This window comes from Ischnura elegans, chromosome 6 (genome assembly GCF_921293095.1).
Source record: "Ischnura elegans chromosome 6, ioIscEleg1.1, whole genome shotgun sequence".
In the NCBI taxonomy this organism is placed as follows: Eukaryota; Metazoa; Arthropoda; class Insecta; order Odonata; family Coenagrionidae; genus Ischnura; species Ischnura elegans.
In genome coordinates, this window is record NC_060251.1 from 48,906,726 (window position 1) to 48,927,878 (window position 21,153).

General features: G+C 36.4%; 2 protein-coding genes across 2 annotated transcripts in view; one reads left to right on the forward strand and one right to left on the reverse strand.

Annotated features, from left to right (window-relative positions):
* The window catches only part of LOC124160617 (centrosomal protein 43-like), an 18,985-nt gene extending 3,426 nt beyond the window's left edge, over positions 1 to 15,559 (reverse strand). The window contains exons 1-5 of the mRNA XM_046536514.1: positions 15,315 to 15,559; positions 15,184 to 15,237; positions 12,249 to 12,503; positions 10,985 to 11,360; positions 6,180 to 6,355 (exon numbers count right to left, since the gene is read on the reverse strand). Of these exons, the coding sequence (XP_046392470.1) occupies positions 6,180 to 6,355; positions 10,985 to 11,360; positions 12,249 to 12,503; positions 15,184 to 15,237; positions 15,315 to 15,407 (954 nt within the window). The 5' untranslated portion in view covers positions 15,408 to 15,559. The remainder of the gene's footprint in view (positions 1 to 6,179; positions 6,356 to 10,984; positions 11,361 to 12,248; positions 12,504 to 15,183; positions 15,238 to 15,314) is intronic.
* A 104-nt stretch (positions 15,560 to 15,663) lies between these two features.
* Positions 15,664 to 20,234, forward strand: LOC124160618 (DNA excision repair protein ERCC-1). Its single transcript, XM_046536515.1, has 5 exons — positions 15,664 to 15,839; positions 16,066 to 16,217; positions 16,524 to 16,721; positions 17,604 to 17,789; positions 19,670 to 20,234. Exons 1-5 carry the CDS (start codon positions 15,824 to 15,826, stop codon positions 19,937 to 19,939), a joined length of 822 nt encoding a protein of 273 aa, XP_046392471.1. The 5' UTR covers positions 15,664 to 15,823; the 3' UTR covers positions 19,940 to 20,234.
* Positions 20,235 to 21,153: the final 919 nt, after the last annotated feature.

Genomic DNA, 21,153 nt, shown 5'->3' on the forward strand with positions numbered 1-21,153 from the left:
GAGAGGATCTAATCTTATTGAGGGAGGCAAGTGGCAGTAGCGGACAATAGAAAGGAAAACAATTCAAAGGGCTTTCTGGGAGCTTTCATAAAGAAGGTGGGGCCGTAGACCAGATTTGGCTGCAGTATTCTAGGACCGGAGAGACACAGGAAAGGAAGAAGGTGCGTAGAGCAATTAAATCCAACACCTCACTCTGCCGATACATCTCACCCGCCAAAGACATAGCGCGGCTGGAAATGGAAACTATTCGGAGTACTATTTAAAATTCGTAAACTAATATAAAAATAAAATATAGCAAAGTAACTGACATAAACGAATAGGAATGAATTATAGCAGTGATTTTAAAACATAATAAGGAAGAAAAAATTTTTAACCCCACTGGGACTCAAACCCCGAACGTATACATCAAATGTCTCGTCCTCGTGCTTTAACCCACTAGGCTACGCCGCTTGCTGTACGAGGGAGAGTAGTCGAAGGAAGTCATGGTGCGCGGAATCTTTACATGCGAATATCTCTCGAACCCGGGCCTATGTGGAAGAAAGCCGTGACACTTTTTCTACCTTACCTATATTGTTTCAGGAAATAATATCGTCATTCAGATCCCGAACATCACTTTGGCGACCTCTCCTTGTTAGTAAGCGAAAAAATATAACTTGATACACTTGTATTATTGAAAAATTTTCCAGGCTTCTCTATCCTATAACTATGTACAGTAAAACTTCGATTTTACGCACTTCGATTTTACATCAAGTCTCGTTTTTACGCAGCGACACTCAAGTCCGGCCGGAAAGCATAGGGAATTGCAATGGTGAAACTTCGATTTTACATCTTTTCTTGATTTTACGCAGTTTTTCGATTTTGCGCAGCATAACCACATCCCCAAAGAGGCCGCTAATCTTGATTTTACGCAGTTGTCTTTCGACTTGTTTTGAAAATTCCGACTGGAGCAATATGAAGTTAGGTTATTTATTCGTCTCAATGAGTTGCAAAAATGAATACATAAACGGTTGAAATGGCGTCGCGCTGTGTGCGTGAAACTAAAAACATCGCGAATCTAATAATTGCTTCCTCGTGCGCCCTCTCAGCAATAGTTCAGGCTCCGAACGAATATTTACGAACTCGAATATCGCTCTTAGTTCAAATTTGCCGTAGAAGGATATCGAAGCCTAAAACATACGGCAATCGACGTGTATGCGTAACTACTTTTGATTAAGACAGATGATCGCCGGAGATATTAGCATTTTCACCTTTCGTTTATTATTCGGCTTATTGATGGACGCTGTTTATAACATATTTATTGTAATTACAGTAGATGGCCGTTAATCCGGAATTATGAGCTACGGAATATCTATCCCTCACGGAAGGTTTTGTAGAATTTTGCCGGCGCAATGTTTTCCGTCGCCCCAGCGAAATATAACGGCGAAATGAGTCGTTAAAAATCCTCCCGTACCAAAATTTTGGCTTCCAAGGTAATCCAAAAAAGATAGTCGAACTTCTAGTATGTAGGTAAGTCGATGGTGATTCAACATGATGGTAAAGGCAGCATGCGTTGTTTCATTCCGCGGGCTAACCCCACATCTGCGGGACGAATGGAGGCGAGGGAAAGTTGCTTGCGCGGCGCACTTATCAGAACTGACTCAACTTGTATCTCATTGTCAGTGGGTTTTAGTGAAACATGATCGGAACTTTATAGCTATTATCTTAACTCCGCTAGGTGGCAAGCGTTTATTTTTAACTGAACGGGAGTTAATGCCCTCGGAGAATAACTCACGTCGTCAATCGTCTTGTAATCATTAAAGTCAAATTCAAGACGGGAGTGATATGGCAGTCCCTTTAAACTCAGGAATGGCTTAGCACCATTAAATCGAAATACAAAAAGTGTCCGGTGTTGTTATCAGATATGGGGAAGCAAAATATTACGTGAAGATGAGTCGCACGGCTTGTAAGTCGAAGGTCCCGGCGCTAAATTCGCGGAAGAATGCCGACAGAGAAGCTATACCCGGTAGATTCAATCTACTAATGCTAAAATTTCATTGGAAAATGCTTTTTTAATGCGTAAAAATTATAGAGGGAAAATTGTTCCGGACTATTAATCATTTTTTTATTCGTCACTGGCGGCATGACGGTAGTTGCGCGGTTATTTAAATGGCTCACTTAAAAAATGTGATCCAAACACCGGAAAAATCTAAATTTCAGAATATCCCGGGTCCTGAGTGCTCCATATTATCTATGGTATGATATTTGAAAGGAGGTAACCGACAGCTGGGGTCATTAGCGCCATAAAGTAAGGGCTGGGGGATAGGAACCTTATGTTGGCATTAGCCAGGTTGTAATGATAGGCTTCAAATGGACCAGGACTTAACGTCCCATCTGCAGGACAGAGTGGTGCACTGGAAGTGCCCTCCACATTACCCTCAAATAGGGATAGGACCATCTCTGATAAGTTTCTGCTACTGCCAGGACTTGAACCCAGGCCCACAGGGTGTAAAGCTTTTGTGATGTATTAGCAAAATTTTGCTCCCTGTTAATGGGGTTAATTTGGATGACTATCCTCATATATCTCATTTCTTCAATCTCCAATCTTTGTTTGTCTGCAGGTTGTCAAACAGATTTCTTGAAAACTGCTTTTAATGAGAATATTTTCGAAAATTAGCTTCTCTGCGAGCATTTAGTATCACCATTCCGAAATTTCTCCTGGGTAACAGAAGTAATCTTAGTGCCAGAAATGCTAGCAATTCAACCATGTTGTTCAACCATGGGAAAAATTGTTCAGGAATGCAACGCTGTTTCTCTTAAGGTAACACGTCGTCTGTGGTATTGCTTGTGAGTAAATCAGATTATTAGGCTTCATTTTCTTGCCCTCAAATGACTAATTGAATCCAAGAAACATATCTGACGTGATTGAAAAATATTTCATGCTCTTTTACCTACAACCTCCCATATGAGATTTTTTCTGGTTCCGGATCTGGCTTAAATCAGAGCTATACAAAAGTGTATGACTAAGCCTTCTAAAAATAACGAGCAAGAGTTATCCTGAAAACTATACTCCTCCTCAATACCAACACTTGATTTTACACACTTTGATTTTACACAGTGCCCATATTTCGGTCCCTCCAACTGCGTAAAATCAAAGTTTTACTGTATATGGAAATATTTAAGAAAAAAGGGGGAAGTTATTAATGTATTGATAAGACTGCGATTTAAATTCCCTTGAAACAGTCTTGAAAATCCTCTTTTAAGAGCATACTTCATTCAAAACAAAGAAATTTTTTTGACCTTAATGTGTACAGTCTAACTTTGCTTTTACACATGTTGACCCAAATGAATAAAACAAATGCATTTATAAGCAAATATTTGTGCTAACATGTTTTGTAGCATTTGCATCATGTTGTTTGGATAAAAACTGGGATCATGAACAAATGCTCAACTTCCTTTATTATGGAGAAAATGCAAGGAAACAAATGCATCTCCACCAAATTTAATAGGCGATTCTTTTTGATAAATTCATAAAAAATGGCATACAATCTATTTTTATCATTTAGGTAGCAATTTCAACTCATTTGTAACAATTTGGTAAACTTTTCCCAGGGTTCCCACCAGGTTAAAAACTTCATTTTTTCTGACTTTTCGAACTCTGACTCTGGGCTCATCCTCAGGCCTGCTGAATGCGTAATGTGAGGACAAAAGCCAGGTATCAGCTGAATATCAACTAAAAGGAGACTAAGTACATATGCAGCAAAAGAGAGGATACTAAGACAAACGTTAAACTATGAAAACAATAAACTGAAGGGTGAAAAAGTTTTGTTACCTAGAGGGCAAAATTGCCATCAATGGAAAAAGAAATATATAAATAGTCAGTTGAATAGTACAGGCAAGACGGGCTTTCTAAAAAATCAACATACAGAAGAAAACACAAGAATAGAAGTGAAGAAAAAGTTTATTAGATGCTACATATGGAGCATATTTCTCTGTGGAAGGGAGGCGCGGATGTTCACATCTGCAGAGAAGTCATGAGTAGAAGCATTCGAAATGTGGTGCTACCGAAGAATGATGAAGATAACATGGAGTGACCATGTAAGTAATGAGGAAGTGCTAAGAAGAGAGGGGAAAAAAGAGAAGTCTTCTGAAAACATTAGGAAGGAGACAGAATGACTTAGTTGGCCACATTACATATGAGGCATGTTGGCCTGATGAAAACAATCGTGGAAGGACAGGTTGAGGGTAAGAAGGGCAAAGGACGGCCCCATTTTAGTTACATAGGACAGGTTATAAAGGATGTAAAAGAGAAGAAATATGTACATCACTATGAAAAGGCTAGCGGATAGGAAAGAGGAATGGAGAGCTGCATAAAACCAATCTTAGGATTGTTGACAAATGACAATGATAACAGAAAAATACTGCTGCTTGTGATAAATTTTCTAGCATTAATACCAACCAAAACACCTTATAAACTTCAGGATGGCCTGGGAAAGTCTCTGAGTTTAGCAAAACCATGAATTTGATACATACAGAAAGAGGCCAGTAGGACTATTCCACTCATCATATCGCCAGGTCCATAAGTCAGGCGATAGCCAAGGCCATCATATTATGACCTGCCTAGGGGGCCGTCATAAACTGGGCCATAAAAAATAACATTGCACACAGTTATAAAAGGAATTTATGAAGTGTCATCGATTGTATAGACAGATTTTTAAAAAATATGAAAATAAATACTAAATATGGGAGAAAATGCAGATTCAACGGGCATTGGCTGGATATACAGAAGAAATACATCAATTTCAACTGGAAAGGAGGGTAAAGATACATTTAATCCATTCAAATATGATGATGATAATTTCATTTAAATATTTCCGCAAAAGAAGTTACTACTTACCTAAATAGAAATAGTGGATGGACTTAGCGTTCATTTATAATTAAAGAGTTGAATATACTTTTTAAATGGATGCTCTCGCGACGTAGACCTTCATTTGCTTTCTATGCTACATTTGCTAGTGGATTTCTTACTTATTTCTTTCAACAAGTTGTATGTAATTTGAAATATCCGCACTGAAAAGTTAAGGTTCTCGTTGCATTTCAGTTCACAAGGGAGGATAACAAAGGAGCAAAGAGCAAGACATTTTTTGGCCGTGATACAGGCAATCTTCAATGAGTCGATGGGTAAAGAACATGACTTGGGCCATCTGTGACCACCTATACAATGCATGGGTAAAAACACCATCTACAAATCAAGGAAAAAATAATAATTCTATATTGAGGTTATAATTTTATACAGCTACCAACCTAAACTTAAGCCTCTGATAATAAAATTTATAATTGAACGTTGGAGTTTCAAATCCATCTATAGATTTTGTGCAATGGCTGGATTTCCAAAGATTTTGGGAGCTATAGGTTGTATCCATGAGACAATAGTGATACCATTGAAAGGAGAGGAAGGCGGTTAGAACTACAAGAGGTAAGAGGTTCTCACTCTATTCATTACATGTAAAATTCATGAATATTATAATTACTGTACGGTACAAATGGATCTTCTGCTTCTCATCCATGATTATCTCCATTCACTTTTTGCGACGTATCTGCCTCTAGACCAGTGTTTTAAGAAAATCCAAATTTATCCTTCGTAAGAGCCCATTTCAGTTACAGACCAGAGACTTAATTTTTTCTCCACGTTGGAACAATCTACATATCTCAAAAAATGAATAGTGTTTTAAAAAAGTGAACCGAACTTAAAGTACCAATTATAACTTTTATACTCGCCTGTAGAAAGAGTGTTAAAACCTATGGCCACGCCATACAATATGGCCCTTTGAGAGTGAAATCAATGTAGGCCGTAATTTTGGTTCAGGCCAAGTTAAATCTTTCCCATGCCCAAATTTCCTAAAAGGTTCAAGCCCAAAAGCTGAAAACAGACCCACTGGGTTTGCCAATAAATTTGAATGCAAGCAGGTTGAACTTTATGGTGGAGGAGGCAAATAATGACCTTAAGCTCGAGCCATATCTAGCTAGCTATTTCACAGGGACAGGCAAGTTCAAGCAGGCTATTCTGGTGCTTTTGTATGGGTCTAGTGCATAAAATATAAACCAAGTAAAAATGACTGCTACAGGTAATCATTTAGAGCTGATTTCTCCAAAATAAAATAAAAATAACAACCAAATTCAAAACAAAAAATGAAGTAACTGACCCCGGATACATTGCTACTCAGAGGCTCATCCACAGCAGATGGTATCTCTTCTTCTATTTCTTCACTAACACTAGCAGCAGGAGGACTAACTCGACCTTTGGCTTTAATATCACCTCCATTGTCTTCATTCACACTAGTGTATGACTGAAACTCTTCTTCCCCAGCTCCTAATGAATCTGAAAAAAGTTTAATTGTTTACTATGAGAGTATTTATATACACTTCTCTGTATTATAAAAAATATACATGCAAGCATTAAATATAATTTTCTTGCACTGATAAACATCATAATACAGTACCAACAATTACTAGAGCAACCCACTATTATATCTTTCATTAAGTGATGCAGCATGACAAGGTTTACAAAGGTCCTCATTATTGACATCTGCATTGAAACCTAGTTGTAACTGCAAGTCTTTTTCAAATATTGAGTCATAAATATGTTAATTAGAGTGGCATCTGAATGTGATTGCCCATCGTAATTAAAATATTGGTCTTACAAGCAGTGAGAAAGAGATGTATTTAAATATAAGTATAATGAAGCATGCCATTTGAGGAAGTACAGAGAAAAAGAAAACGATCAGAATCGCAAAAAAATATGTACATATGTAGTTACAATAGCGGCACTTCTAAAGGGAATTCATGAAATGCACCCCATGAAGCTCTGGGAAAAGACTTGGGAAGAGTTTAATATGAAGTAGGTTTCAAACACTATCACTCTTAGCTTTGCTCTCTATGGTTTAACACCTATTCACCGCCCATTGGATGATTGCTGATGAGTACAAAATTCATGCATATTTATTTTTTTAACTTTAATTGTCATTCTACATTTTCCTGTCTTTAGAAATTTTCACTTTAGCCAAAAAGTAGTTTAATTATCCAATCAAATTATATGATCCAGAAAATAGATTCTCCCAAAGGATAATGTGCAGACCCTCCATGAGCATCAAATGTGAAGACAATGATGGAAAATATGGGACAAGCAGAGAGAAAGATGATGTGATTCATACGGTCAGCAGTGAGACAAAACTTTTGGAAGAGTTAAGAGGACATTATATCATAGCAGCTAACTTGTAGTGGCAAACTTGACTTCCGGCCGATAAGGTCAAAGTAAGGCAATGATTCAATTTATTTAGTTACAATTACATAAAATTGTTGCTTCAAATGCCTCTCTAGCACATTGTAACACATCCTAATAGCATGATGCCAATTTATGTCACTTAACCTTCTTAAAGCCTACTTGGAGTGCCACCACTGAGAAATACCAAGGGCATTTATGTAAAATGAAAAACCTATGAAAAAAATTTGATGACCCTCTATGGTATATGAACATACTGTTTTTATCTTACCGTAAACCGGGACAACTTTGCCAAGTGGGACAACTTTGCCAGGTTTTGGAAAATATTATGTTTGGTGCTCTACTAAGTTCCCTAATTATCCAAGAAAGGGCCTGTGTTTTCATAGCAACGAAAAGATATTGAATGATAGCCTTTCCACACACTTGTAGTCCTACGAGTTTTTTTGCAGGTCTTTATTAGTGTTTTGTTTTCGTCGCGCAAAACTTAATTTTTTTTGTTGGCTATTTAAGTGTCTCGCCCTGTCCAATTTCTCCAACGAAAGTAAAAACTTCTGGTATCGTTCAATAGAGCATATAATTTGCTTTCAGAATCGCTTTAAATGGTAAAATGTATGTTTTACTTAGGTTTAATAATGTAACTTGGCAATGTTGCACCAGGAAGCGTGGTGGAAATGGGGCACCTTTGCCAACTGACAATAATGTTATTCTTCAAATTCTAGTACACTTTTTCCTAAGGGTGCATTTTTCATATTCGTTTTATAGACTATTCAGATGCCAAGACGCTTTAATACCAAGTTGGGAGGCCGCAGGTATCGAAATTTTGATGGCACTACGCTGCAACTTGCTGTCACTACAGTGATTAATAATGAAATGGGCAGTGGAAAAGCAGCCCTGAAATATAATATTGCAGACAGGACAATTGACAGTAAGGTGATGTGTCGCCATTCAAAGAATCCAGGGTGCTAGACGGCATTGAGCAAGGATAAGGAAGAAGAGATCGCCGAACATGTGCTTTTTTTATGCAGACCAGAGTATGCCTTTTAATGCCATTGATTGATAATTGATTCGTTTTGTATTCTTACACCATCGTCCATTCATTTATGACAACCTTTTGATGTTTCAGTCTTCGCTCCTTGTAAAAAATAAATGGAGAGCCATACTGACATACTATAAATTGTGGAACTTTACTAGTTATAAAACTCTCGAAAATAGAGCATTTCCAACACTTTTGGCAAAAATTCTCAGTGCTTTGGATGAAGGAGGTAAAATGAACTCAAACATCATATCAGGATTCGAGAAATATGGCATCGTGCCACTCAATCCCAAAGAAGTTTAGTCTTGAATTCCGGATGCATAGAAAACTGATCGTAATGACACTCCAACAAGAGTAAGTGATTCATTTTTGAATTGCCTTCAAGCCTGTCGTCACAATCCAAACAAAGGTTCGCCATAGAGAAGAAGACGGAAAATTAATGTGGCCCCTGGAGAACCATGGAAAAATCACACTTGATCACTTCCAAGCACCTCCACACAGAATCATATTGGATCAACTTTTAAATAGAAGAAAAAATAGGGGAATAACATTAGTATATTATGAGCCGTGTTTTGAGCATCTGTGTGTACCATTCTATATTTAAGAGTTTTCTAAGTTAAAATTATTTATTTCATTGTTTTATTGAGGTTTCCGCTGGATATAACTCCGTTGGCAAAGTTGCCCCAGTTCCAGGGAATCTTTGTCAACTATGTTTTCAATTTTTTTAATGTATAAACTTTTACATAAGTTGTATTTTTTCACACATTTTGAAAGTAGAGAGCAAGAGTAATGGCTGATAATGGTTTTAACTCATTTTTGTACATGAACTTACAAGAATGCAGTTGAAAAAGAAAAAAAAGTGGCAAAGTTGTCCCGGTTTATGGTATTCTTAAAATATACTTTATCTAGATTTTGTACTTTATCTAGATTTTTATTCCAATGATTAGTAGCTGCATAATATTTTTCTTGACTAGGTCTTCCAACTATTCCCATGCATAAGTTGTGTATATGGTGTTAATATAAAGGGGACAAATTAAGTCAAATATCTAAATGTTATGAAAACTACAAACCTATAGTGACAAACAAACATAAGAAATAATTGTTGCAGAGCCCTAATGAACCTAGGGTTCCTAAAGCATGTTGTGGGATACAAAAGAGAGATCCAGTTTCACACTTGTCTCACCACACCTTGAATATGCAGCAAACATATGGGATCTGGCACAGAAAGACGCAACCAGTGAACTCAATAAAATACAAAGGAAAGCTGTGCAATACATCAAAAACTGCAGCAAGCAAACACAAAGCGATACATACACAGTTTTACAAAAATTATGCTGGGAGCTGCTAAACTCTCATAGACTGAGGGCTAAGCTTAGATTGGATTGGTTCAGGAATTAAAATAGATATCTTTCAGAGCCACATAGGACACCATTTGGGTCGTTCCAACTCAATTCAACAAACATTTGTCCTTAGATTCTAAGATTAATAAGGAAACATATAAGTGCTCGCCTTTGAAGATGGCTTACTTTTGCTAGTGGAAAATAAGGAAGACTTAACACGTTGCGTAACAGGGTACTTTCATGCAGGGAAACGAAGTACCTGGGTAGAGGTGTAGAGATTGAAAATATATGTCAATTTGGGCGAACTTCCTTAGGTTTGAACATATGGTTAAAAAGCTAATTTTAAAAATATAACTTGACCCAATCAAACATTACGATACATCTGTTCACAATAAATAACACACAACAACTGATAATGTATTACCAAATACCTATAGTATGTTTTAAAATTGTATAAGTTGACGAGCCTGAATGATGAGAATTTTTGTAATTTGTTCGGAACACACAGCAAAAAATGACGATAATTCTCGCCATCCATACGCAGCGTGTTAAGAAGCATTTTTTTATTCATTAGACTGATGAAAGAAAAGAAGTATTTCGATTAAGAAGAAATTCTGATAAAAGAAACTCAAGAAGTTGGACTGAAAATCAATGACGATAAGACCAAATTTATGTCCTTCAGTTGAAACCCTAATACCTCCAGAAACATTAAAATTGAGGGTCACAATTTTGAAAGAGTAAATGAATTTAAATACCTTGGAGCCATAATCAGCTCAAACAATAGTGAATTGTATGAGATACGAAACAGAATAAATTCAGCCCATGGAAGTATGTATGCCCTGAACAAACTGCTAACATCAAAAATTTTATCCTTCAGAGCCAAACTTGAAATTATCATGATATACATGAAATAATGGGTTATCAACAAAAGAACAGAAAAGAAGTTAATTGTCTTTGAGAATAAAGTGTTGCGGAAAGTTTTTGGACCAACAAGAGAGAATGGAACCTCAAGAATAAAACAACAGGGAAATCAGGGACCTTTTCGACTCGCCAGACGTAAGAGCTGAAGCTAAGAGCAGCAGATTGCAATGGGCAGGGAACATAATACGTAGAGACCAAGAGGCCCTAGTAAACCAAGTCTGGGCAGAAAACCCTGACGGAAGACCCAGAAAAAGATGTAAGGATGAGGTGCTGATTGACATGGGGAAAATGCGAGTCCACAAGTTGGATGCAGAAGTTAGAAAGAGTTAGAGGCAGACAGTTGGTGAGGCTAAATACCATTTAAGGTATAAATGGCCATGGGAGTGAGTGTATTAATGAATATAGATTACAGATGAGGTATGAAAGAAAACTCACCTGGGTCAAAAGTAATCCTTGATTTCCCTTGATTGGGAATGGGTGTTGATGCGACAGGAGATTCTTCCTTTTTGCCTTCATCATTTTTTGATTCTTGGTTTAGAATTGGTGATTCAGTTATCTGTCCTATATTGTTTGACTTATCTGTTTCATGAGAGGAGTTTGATGATGAGCCTGAGTCATTACTTTTGTCTTCATTTTGTTTACTTTTTGGTTGGAGGGTCACTTTTATTGTTTCTACACCAGAGACCAAACTTCTTTCATGTCTCTTATCACTCTTGAGATCCAGTCGCATATTTTCTGATATTGAATTTGGAGCGTACTCTAAAGATGCACTATCATCTTCATTATAACTCCTGTTGCCTGTACGGTAATCCTGTAATGAATTTCAGAAAAAATAATATAAGATACTATGTTCATTCATTTGAAATTCGCTCAAGGACGTTTTTAGGACCGAATCAATCCCATGCAGAATATATAATGAAGTCAGTCTTGTTGTATATTTGAAAAATTAAAAATAAAAACTTTACTCTGTATGACTCATACAGTGAATATGTTCCATGCAAACTAAGCCTAACTAGCAATTAATGTGCACTGGACCATCACTTAAGGATGGGTTCGATTAAAAATGGATTCATCATACAATGAGCTAAATTTTTGTGCTGATGTGAATCATCTGTATCATGTCACAAATACAAATGTGTTCCAGGAAAATTACATTTATATGGAAAACAATGTTTTACTATTTTAAAGAATATGCATTACATAAGGAGTATCATTTCTTTCATAAATATATGGAAACCCAACAACTGAAATATAGTAGACCCCAACTTTACAATAGTTTCGACTTATGATAGACTCGGTATACAATTTGAGTTTATTTTGTTATGCTTTTTTAAATTTAAAATTTTACCAACTTTATTTTAACTCACAATATGTTATCACTATTTCTGTAATTATATTCCATACTTGTAAATAAAATAAATTAACAAGCGCTGATGCTCTACAAGCTTATCCCTCAACCACAAATAATGCAGATCCAACATACAATCTAATAGGATCTCCCAAACTGATTAACATAACAAAGCAAGATTCCACAGAATTGCAAACAATGCTCAAGTCTGACTGATAAGCCATTACATTCGTTTCAAATTTTTAACTTAAAGAATACAGCTTATCTCAAAAATTCATTTCATTTCCACCAACGATTGATAAAGAGTTACCAACCAACAGAAATCCAAATGGGTAGGTTTAGTGCACTTACCTCTTGCGATGCTAACTGCAGAACATCTGCAAGCAGAGGACCATTAGCATCGCTTCTTATCTTGAGGTCTTGACATAGCTTTTCTCTACCCATGTAATGATACTCCTTCTCATGATATGTTTCTTGATCAAACACAGACAATGTATAATCAAGATGAAAGTACTCCAAAAATTCTCGTACTAAACAGCTAACAAGTTCTCCTTCAGAAGTGCTAAGGAAATCCCGCAGGGGTTGATTTAGAAACGGAGTTTTATTCTGTTGGAGAAGGATAGAATGTCTGGCTGTTTAAATTGAAGGCTGGTCACATTATTAATAATTACTTTCTGAGGATAATATCAGATGTAAAATGGGAAAATGCACTATACGTGCAGAAATACGTAATTATATGCAAGGGAAAGATTTCATTAATACAAGGTTCCCCTCGAAAGAATAGGATTGATAATTGAAACATGTTTTCTTTTAATCTCATTGTGTGACTGGAGATCGGTACAGTTAGTGATTGAGATTTGGATTAACTTAGGAGCAAAAATTCAAGAGGTGAGAAAAAATTGTGTGAATAAATGACTCCTTCCTATCATTATTCTCAAAATTATAACCAAAAGCACAACTATAGGATGGATATACTTTCACTAGATATCCATGAAAATGACCCGCTATTAACAAAAATTTTAGAATCATGACATCTATTCCGCTTCTATCACCTAAAATACTTCATAAGCTACCCACCTTCCAATGGAATGCATCAGTTTCTCATAGAAACAATAAAGTAGCTCCATAGCAATGAGTCTTAACCATAGATCATAGTATTTCTACACGGGACAGTGGTCTATAGAATTTTCTCTTCCATAAGAAAATTGGACATGAAAGAATTGTTTAGCCGGGAGAGTGACCGTCATGACGGTCACTCTCCCGGCATTGCATTGTAAATCTATTCCATCAAGACAAGGTTAGTCCTTTTCAGCAAAAAAAGCAGGATCTAAGATGAACAGCTGGATCTTTCTATTTAATCTGAACGTGACTAATTTCTCCTTGGATGCTACTTCAAGATATATAAACATAGGTGTCTAGGAAATTTTACAAGGCATTTAAGAGAAAAAAATTAATTCAGACGCAACGTGAATTGGACTATGACGAAAAAGCTAAGTTATATAAAATGGTCATAAACAGAACTTTATTTACGGAGATAAAATTATGCCTACATTATCTGAACGAGTATTATGAACCCAGTCAACACAACAATTATGGCCACAGTATGGCCATACTGTGGCCGTACTGTGGCAAGGCATTATGGCCATAATGGGTTGCCATTATGGCGCCATAATGGATTTGACCCCCGGCCACACTGTGGCCATAGTGTGGCTAGCCATAATGTGGCTTTAGTGTGGATAGCCACACTATGGCCACATTTTGGCTAGCCACAATGCTCCACCAGTAATATATTAATATTTATACATATAATAATTCCTTTTTAATAGTATTATTATGCCTCCTTCAATCCTAGCTATGCCCATCAATGTAAAAATAATGATTTTTTGGAAAATTAGATGCGAACCAAAAATTTTAATTTACCATCAATTTAAATAATAAATACGATAAAATGCCCTCTGGTTGGCACCCCATACCCCAAGTAGCACTTTGCGATATAGAGTATCAGAAAGGTAAATTCAAATAAAAGTTCCTACTCAGTAAATGATGTTTGTAAGTATATACTTTATTATTGCAGTAAATTAACCATGAATAACATAATATAACCATTAATGATCGCCTAGGTTAGCCACTAAAAAAACATAACAACATTGCAGATATAATAGAATAGATATTTATTATGCTCTGGGAAAAAACCCTTGGAGCAAAAAACACAATTTACAAAAAATGGCTCATCAAAGCAAAAGTTCATGAAAAATGTCAAGTAAAGTTGTTTGATACGCATCTATAAAAAAAAGAAATAACACGTAACAAGGATTGAAATTTGACATCATAGGCAGACGGATTATTGGGCAATAGTACATAATACATAATAATGATACATAATAGGCTGTATTTTCGTGGGAGTTTATTTTAGCTCTCCACTGAGTAAATCCATGTACAATTTAATTTTAAAAGCATGGATGGAGCCCCTCTGTCTAAGATCCTCAGGGAGAGAATTCCAGAATTTTGATCCCGTTATCAGAAATGATTTCTGGTAGATATTTAGTACGTGGAGTAGGATAACATAAATAGTATTACAATAGAACAGATAAGCTAGTATTACAATATTGCCTTGGATTTGAGACAATAACATGTTACACATCCACCTCAAGTTATTTTAGCTAGGCTTATGGACCAATCTGTAACAGGTAAAATCACATATTTAGTCATTACAACATTTACGGTAGTCTATCTAATCCTCTCCACATTTCAACATCACAGTACTCACGGAAAGACGCTGAAATAGATTAAATCAATAAATAATGTGGAAGCCTTTTCTCTTGAAATAAATACATATTATTCTTTCTTTAACACACTTTCTTTATATCAATGAAATCAGCCAACTCTCATTTTGATAACTCATCAACAAGTCTGCATCTATAGCAACCGTAAACAAACTTTATCATCTGTGGCAGTTGTGGCTTTCCAAAGTGTGGCCATAGTTGCATATGTGTATGGCAAGCCACACTATGGCTTGCCGCATGACAACCACAGTCTGGCCATAGTATGGCAAGCTGTGGCTAGCCATAGCCATAGTTGCCACAGGTAAACCACAGTTCGGCCATACTGTGGCCATAATTGTTGTGTTGACTGGGAATATTAATCAACAAATAAGGAATATTCTGGAAAGATATCGTAGAAGGGGGAATAGGTAAGAAATATACTAGCGTAATGAGGAAATAGGGAAATAACGAGATCACAATGATGCGCACAAGTTGTTAGCCGTAGGCAAAGCCACAAAATTTACCTCAATAGATTCTTGCTCTTCCAAAGCCAGAAACACACTGGCGCGAAGTTCAGCCTGTAACAAAATCAACGTTCAATGAGGTGAATGGGGAACTGTAAAGGGCTGACGATGGAATTTTAAAGATTTTTTACCTTAATTTTAGCGAGAGCACCATTTTTTTCTAACGTTTGTGCCACTAAATCTCTCAACTCTGTTAGGCCTTCTTCCGACCTAATCTCCGACATTTTAGGAAATGGTGGGCTTGAAACTCTTTGATAAACAATTACAAGCTGGATTCTCTGGCAGCGACTTCCTCACGTGTAACTTCAAACAATGCTTTCACGAAAATATTTCATGATTCAAACCCATTAAGCACTGACAAGTTTCAAAGTTAATTCACAACACACAAACAACAGAGCAACAAACCTCGACAAAATAATGCCGAAATTAGCACAGCCAATAGGATTTTCTGTTTACAAAACTGCATTCGGTGAAACGCCGACGGAGACGTCGGCGGGCGAGATATGTATAAAATAAGTTTTTTGTTCCCCATATAACTCCAATTAAATTTTTAGTGAAAATAGATCCTTGGGCTAGCGTTGTTAAGTCGTGAGTGGCTTATTTGATCAAAATTCTACGTTGGTGAATTTGTGATGCTAGTATGTCCGCCTTTGCAAGTAAGCTCTTACTGATAAATTATTGGATTTTAAATTAAATTCCTATTCTTTAATTATTTTTAGCTTGATAATAAATTTTATTCACTACATTTCTCAGTCGCAGATATCATGATTACTTCAATTTCCTCATTTTAATGCGAGAGTTATTTTGGCTGACTGTTCAAATGTAACTGCCTTTTAGTAAGTGAGGACTTAAAGCTAATTTCTTCTTTCAAATGTGTTTTAGGAAATTTTAGTGATCTGAAGAAGTCTGAATTTTATAAAGAACCTGAATTACGTGTAACGGAAGGTCAGCGTAGCGGACAACCGTCGACATCCACTTCAGAAAGCAAACCTCATAGTTCTTCTGGGAATAATGTGTTGGTTAACCCGAGGCAGGTTTGTCTATGTTTATTACACATTTATTTTCATGTGTCACCGAATTTTTGGAGGCTTTTAATCATACTTTTTCAAACTCTCTGTATTCCCTTCACGATAAATTGAGTTGTGAGTAGAGAATTGCTGTTATGTATCTTGAGGCCTCTAAATTTTTAAACTTTTCATTAACTGTCGTACTTGGTTTTCCCTTTATTTTCCTCTTAGGTAATTTGACACATATAATAAAACTATAATTATTGTAGTTTGAATTTGAAATTTCGCTTACAAAATCGATGAATTAGTAATGGCATAATGAACTTTTTTCAGAGGGGAAATCCACTACTTAAGTCCATCAGAAATGTCCCCTGGGAGTATGAAGAAAGTTTGGTTCCTGACTATGTTATGGGACAGACCACCTGCGCGTTATTTTTGAGTCTCCGCTATCATATACTCAACCCAGATTATATTCATGAAAGACTCAAAACTTTAGGAAAGCTGTATGAGTTAAGGGTCCTCCTAGTTCAGGTATGGTGTAACACTTTTTGTATCATTTGTCTGTCAACTTACTAAACTTTCGCGGTCCACACTTGGCTTTTGGAGTAACCTGCGTCGAGATTTAAAAATATTCAACGTTTCTTCTGCCATGCCATGCCATGAAGACCTCATCGGGAATCAGCTGAGGAAAATTGGCCCTCGGCAAAGAAAAAGTATTTTTCTGGTTATCATTTTACATCTTTAGGGATTATTTATGAAAACCTTTCCTGTCTCACGCAATTTTCTGAGAATCTGATAATGCTTAATAATAAATGTTGTAATTTTGTCGAATATATTCATCTTTATTATAAATTTTCTGGGAAATAAAAATATAAAAAATTTTCACTCTCAGGCATGAGGAGGAAGAGCATTCTGTGGTTTCTCAATTTTATTTTCATTTTTTAATATGCAAATGGGCTTGAAGCTGTACTTTGGTTCTTGTCTATCAATATGGTCTTGACATTCTGCTTGTAACCTGAGCCAGTGGAGGGGGTCTTGGAATTCTAAGTTTCAGTTTTAAGGGAAGAGTTTTGAGACTTCAAACACCCCCTGAAATTTTTGGGAGAAATGATCTATAGTGTATCCTCACTTAAGTACATGAACCCTCTCCCCCTAAAGTTACCCTCTGCATAGTAGACTAAGTTAGCTTTTCTTTCTGATGGTGGCTTATTAAGCATGACCACCATCTATTGTGCAACTGTGTGGACTGTAGTTATAAACCCTGCCTGAAATGTGCCTTGGAGGAAGATGGCTGGGAGATATGGGTTTGAATTCTGGCTAAACCTAATGATTTGTCTTGGTGAATTTCACCCTTGGCATGAGTAAGTGTAACATTATTTGAAATTTCATTAATAAGATCAATGAACTCCTCAGATAGATGCTCCAGACCCACACCATGCCCTAAAATACTTGACACGAGTATGTTTGCTGGCTAACCTTACTCTGATGCTTGCTTGGAATGCAGAAGAAGCTGGAAGGATAATTGAAACGTACAAGATATTTGAAAATAAACCACCAGACATGATAATGGAGAAAAAGGATGATGATCCTTATCAGAAGGTGAGTTAGTGTGACTCTTGCATTGTAGTTTGGTATCCACTCTTTGTCATGTTCTAAGGAAAGATTTTTTAATGGGATGCACTGACCATTTGGTTTGCTTTAATTTCTATTTTGGTTTATTTCTCTCCTGCCTAAAAAGAACCCTCCTCTTCCAACAAACAGTTATCAATGTGGACCAGAAGTTAGTCCTGACTCGATTTTTTGGGGGAAACCTTAGGGTAGCCAATGTAACATGCTGCACATTAGTTGAAGTTAAATGTAGAATTTTACGTCCTTTTTATGGCACGAATATTGTGGCACATATTGTTTTTTATCTTGAAACTAGTTTCATATTTACATATTTTCTTGCAGAGATTCTTTGCCTGGTAGCAAACAATAGGTATGCTCACTTTGAAATTTAAAAATTAATAGCCTCAGAAAAAAATTTAACCTTGGATTTTTGGGGACATTTTCCCTTTTTCTCCGGGATAATTCTCTAGTACACTCTAAAAAGACATTTTTCATTATTCACTTCTCAAACTCAGCCCATTAAACTTGGTAATTTTGTGTAATTGTTAAATTTTGGTTTCAACACTGTATAGCAAAATACAGTCAGTCCAATCAGTCCTCCTCGTTTCGATCTGTAGCATGTACATCTTATTTATTATAAGTAAGAGAGACATTTTTGCAGTCAGTGAAGAAATTGAAGTCAGGATAAGATTTTTTCATGTTTCTAAAAAAGTACAAGTTAGAAATTTTCAAGTCCCAGAAGTTATTCATGAGTTTACACAAGTGCAAAATTAACGGCACAAGATATTACTTGTACATCGCTATGAAGAAAGATGCATAATTATGCTCTTCATTTGGTTAACATTCGTAATGGTTAATGTTTAACCCTTTCGAAGCGGCGGAGTTTTCATCTTAGCATCACTGCTGTACTGAGCCCCAAGAGACTCTTCTTTCTCGTGGTACGGAGCATTTTTAGTGGACATTCGTTAAGAAGGGTCTCGCTGAACCTTTTTCGACCCCTCCCGGCTGGAACTCCGCATTATCTCAGACTCCAGACACAGAGAGTAGTTGTGCTCCCTTCCTTTCCGGGTTTACGACCATACCTGCGGCATTGGCTAGCGGTCAACTTATGTATTGCTTATATGTATTTAGCAAATGGATAATTGTTGCTTGCAGGTAAATTGCAGACTTTGAATTGAATTCCTCATTTTTTGTCATTGTGAGTATTGTCAAATTTTAAACGAAGTTCTGAGGTTAATATTAATGCATTTAATGCAGCAACAATTTCCATTTTGATGTTTATACATAACTCGAGATATAAGTTAATATTTATCGTAGAGTTTCGTTTAAAAATTGTAAACGCCGCTCAAAAGACATTATTCAATTCGTAGTTTATTTTTTATGAGATATGAACAAATATTTAGTTTGAAAACTGACTGGATAAACAATTGTACGACCGCTGTCCCTTACCGCTAAAAGGGGTTATAAAAGACGAGGGGTCCGGGGACCTGCTCCCAGATTCCGAGGGTAAATCCTAAACCCTGCAGGGTTGGGTCCCAAGACAAAGACGACGTAAACCCGCGACTGTCCTAAAAGGGGGAGAGCTGGAAAACGAATGTATACGGCTTTCGTTCTCCTGGCCAGGAAAATCTCACATGTACATATATATACGTGTATGGTAGGGAAAAGGTTAAGCATGGTTCTTCAAGTAATAATTTTCTTAAAGGTTATTCGTGAAATAAAGTTATTCTTGAATGTGCATTGTTTTCACAGGCATGAACAATTATCCCATGATGGTAAAGGAGCTAATGAGGATGGATAGTGAATTGAAGAAACAAATCAGTACACATAAATGTGATCATTCTGTTTTATGTTTTCATCTTCATTTCCAGCTGATAAGTGCCCTTACTTCAGTCCGCTCAATCAACAAAACAGATGCTAACACACTTCTCTCAACTATGGGATCAATGGAGCGCATTTTGAAAGCATCAAAGGATGAGTTAGCCCTATGCCCAGGATTAGGGCCTCAGAAAGCAGTGAGACTTCACAAAGTGCTCCACATGCCTTTTATCTGTGAAAAATCCCCAAAAGCTACTACAAGTAAGTCATCTATCCATAGTGATGCTGCAGAACCAACCATAAAGGAAAATGCCAAAGATTAGTTAAAAATTTATTTAGAAACAATTTTTTGAGTTAAAAATTAAGTGACTTACCCAGTTTAATGTGTGAGCGAAATTAATGAAATGTTATGTTTATTTGTTTAAAGCTGTTTGCCAAACTCCTAATTCGATCATAAGGAAGTTTAATTTTTTTAGGCTTTGGTATTAGTATATCTGAAAAAATGAACTAAAAAGTTATGCAATTTTTGTACGTGAATAAAATGTTGTATTTATTTGAATTTTCATGTTATGCTGTGTCCCAATAAATTTTGTAAAATAAAGAAAGCCATTCTCATTATTTTTATAAACCATTTTTATGACTAATATATACATCATGTGTTCTAAGAGGCTTATGGGTAGAATCTGAATTTCAGCATTAAGTGATTGCCATAGACCCCTTACAAAGTAGGTGAGAAATGAAAACAAGGATATAGAAGACCAGAGTGGGAAATTTATGAGAAATAAATCATTGTACCCTGTCAGGAAATGGTAGATCACATGGCGATCAAGACAAAGGATATTTTTCAGCAGAATTACACAATTAGTGATCATGAGTGCAAAATTAACAGCACAAGAGGCTACTTGTTAGTACATTGCTATGAAGAAGGATACATAATTACCTGTTCCAATAACATGGGTGGTCTTTAGGTGAGATTGGGTTGGTATCTTTGGCAGGTGAGGTAATTTCAGAATTATGGGCCAGCATTCGGGTAAGATTGGAACCTAAACTTTCCATCCATATGACACAGGTTTGAGGTTTGGCTACCAGTGATAGCTTCAAATATAAGCTAACCTTATGCATTTAGTGAATCAAGTTGTTCCAAAAGCTCTAGGGAGCAAAAATACATGAGTTAACTGTTGTATTGCTGTTTTTCCATTGTTGTGTTCCTGGAATGCGCACTGGATTTGGAGCTCACTATAACCCTGTATTATGGGTGTGTTTAGGCTACAATGATCAAGGTAAATTTTCAAACAAGTGACTTTGACAATCATCGCTTAATTACAATCACTCAGCAGTCATTGCTGATTATAGTCAATGAGAGGTTTTTTTACAAGTGACTCCAATTAGTAAATTCTGAATACTCAGTAGCCTCCACATTCTCGAGCTTGGCATACACTAATGCCCCAATATTGAAAATGATGCAAACTGTATGGCTCGATGATTCCACACTTTTTCCATAAGTTTAATCCTCTTCCAAATGTACACAATGATTGCA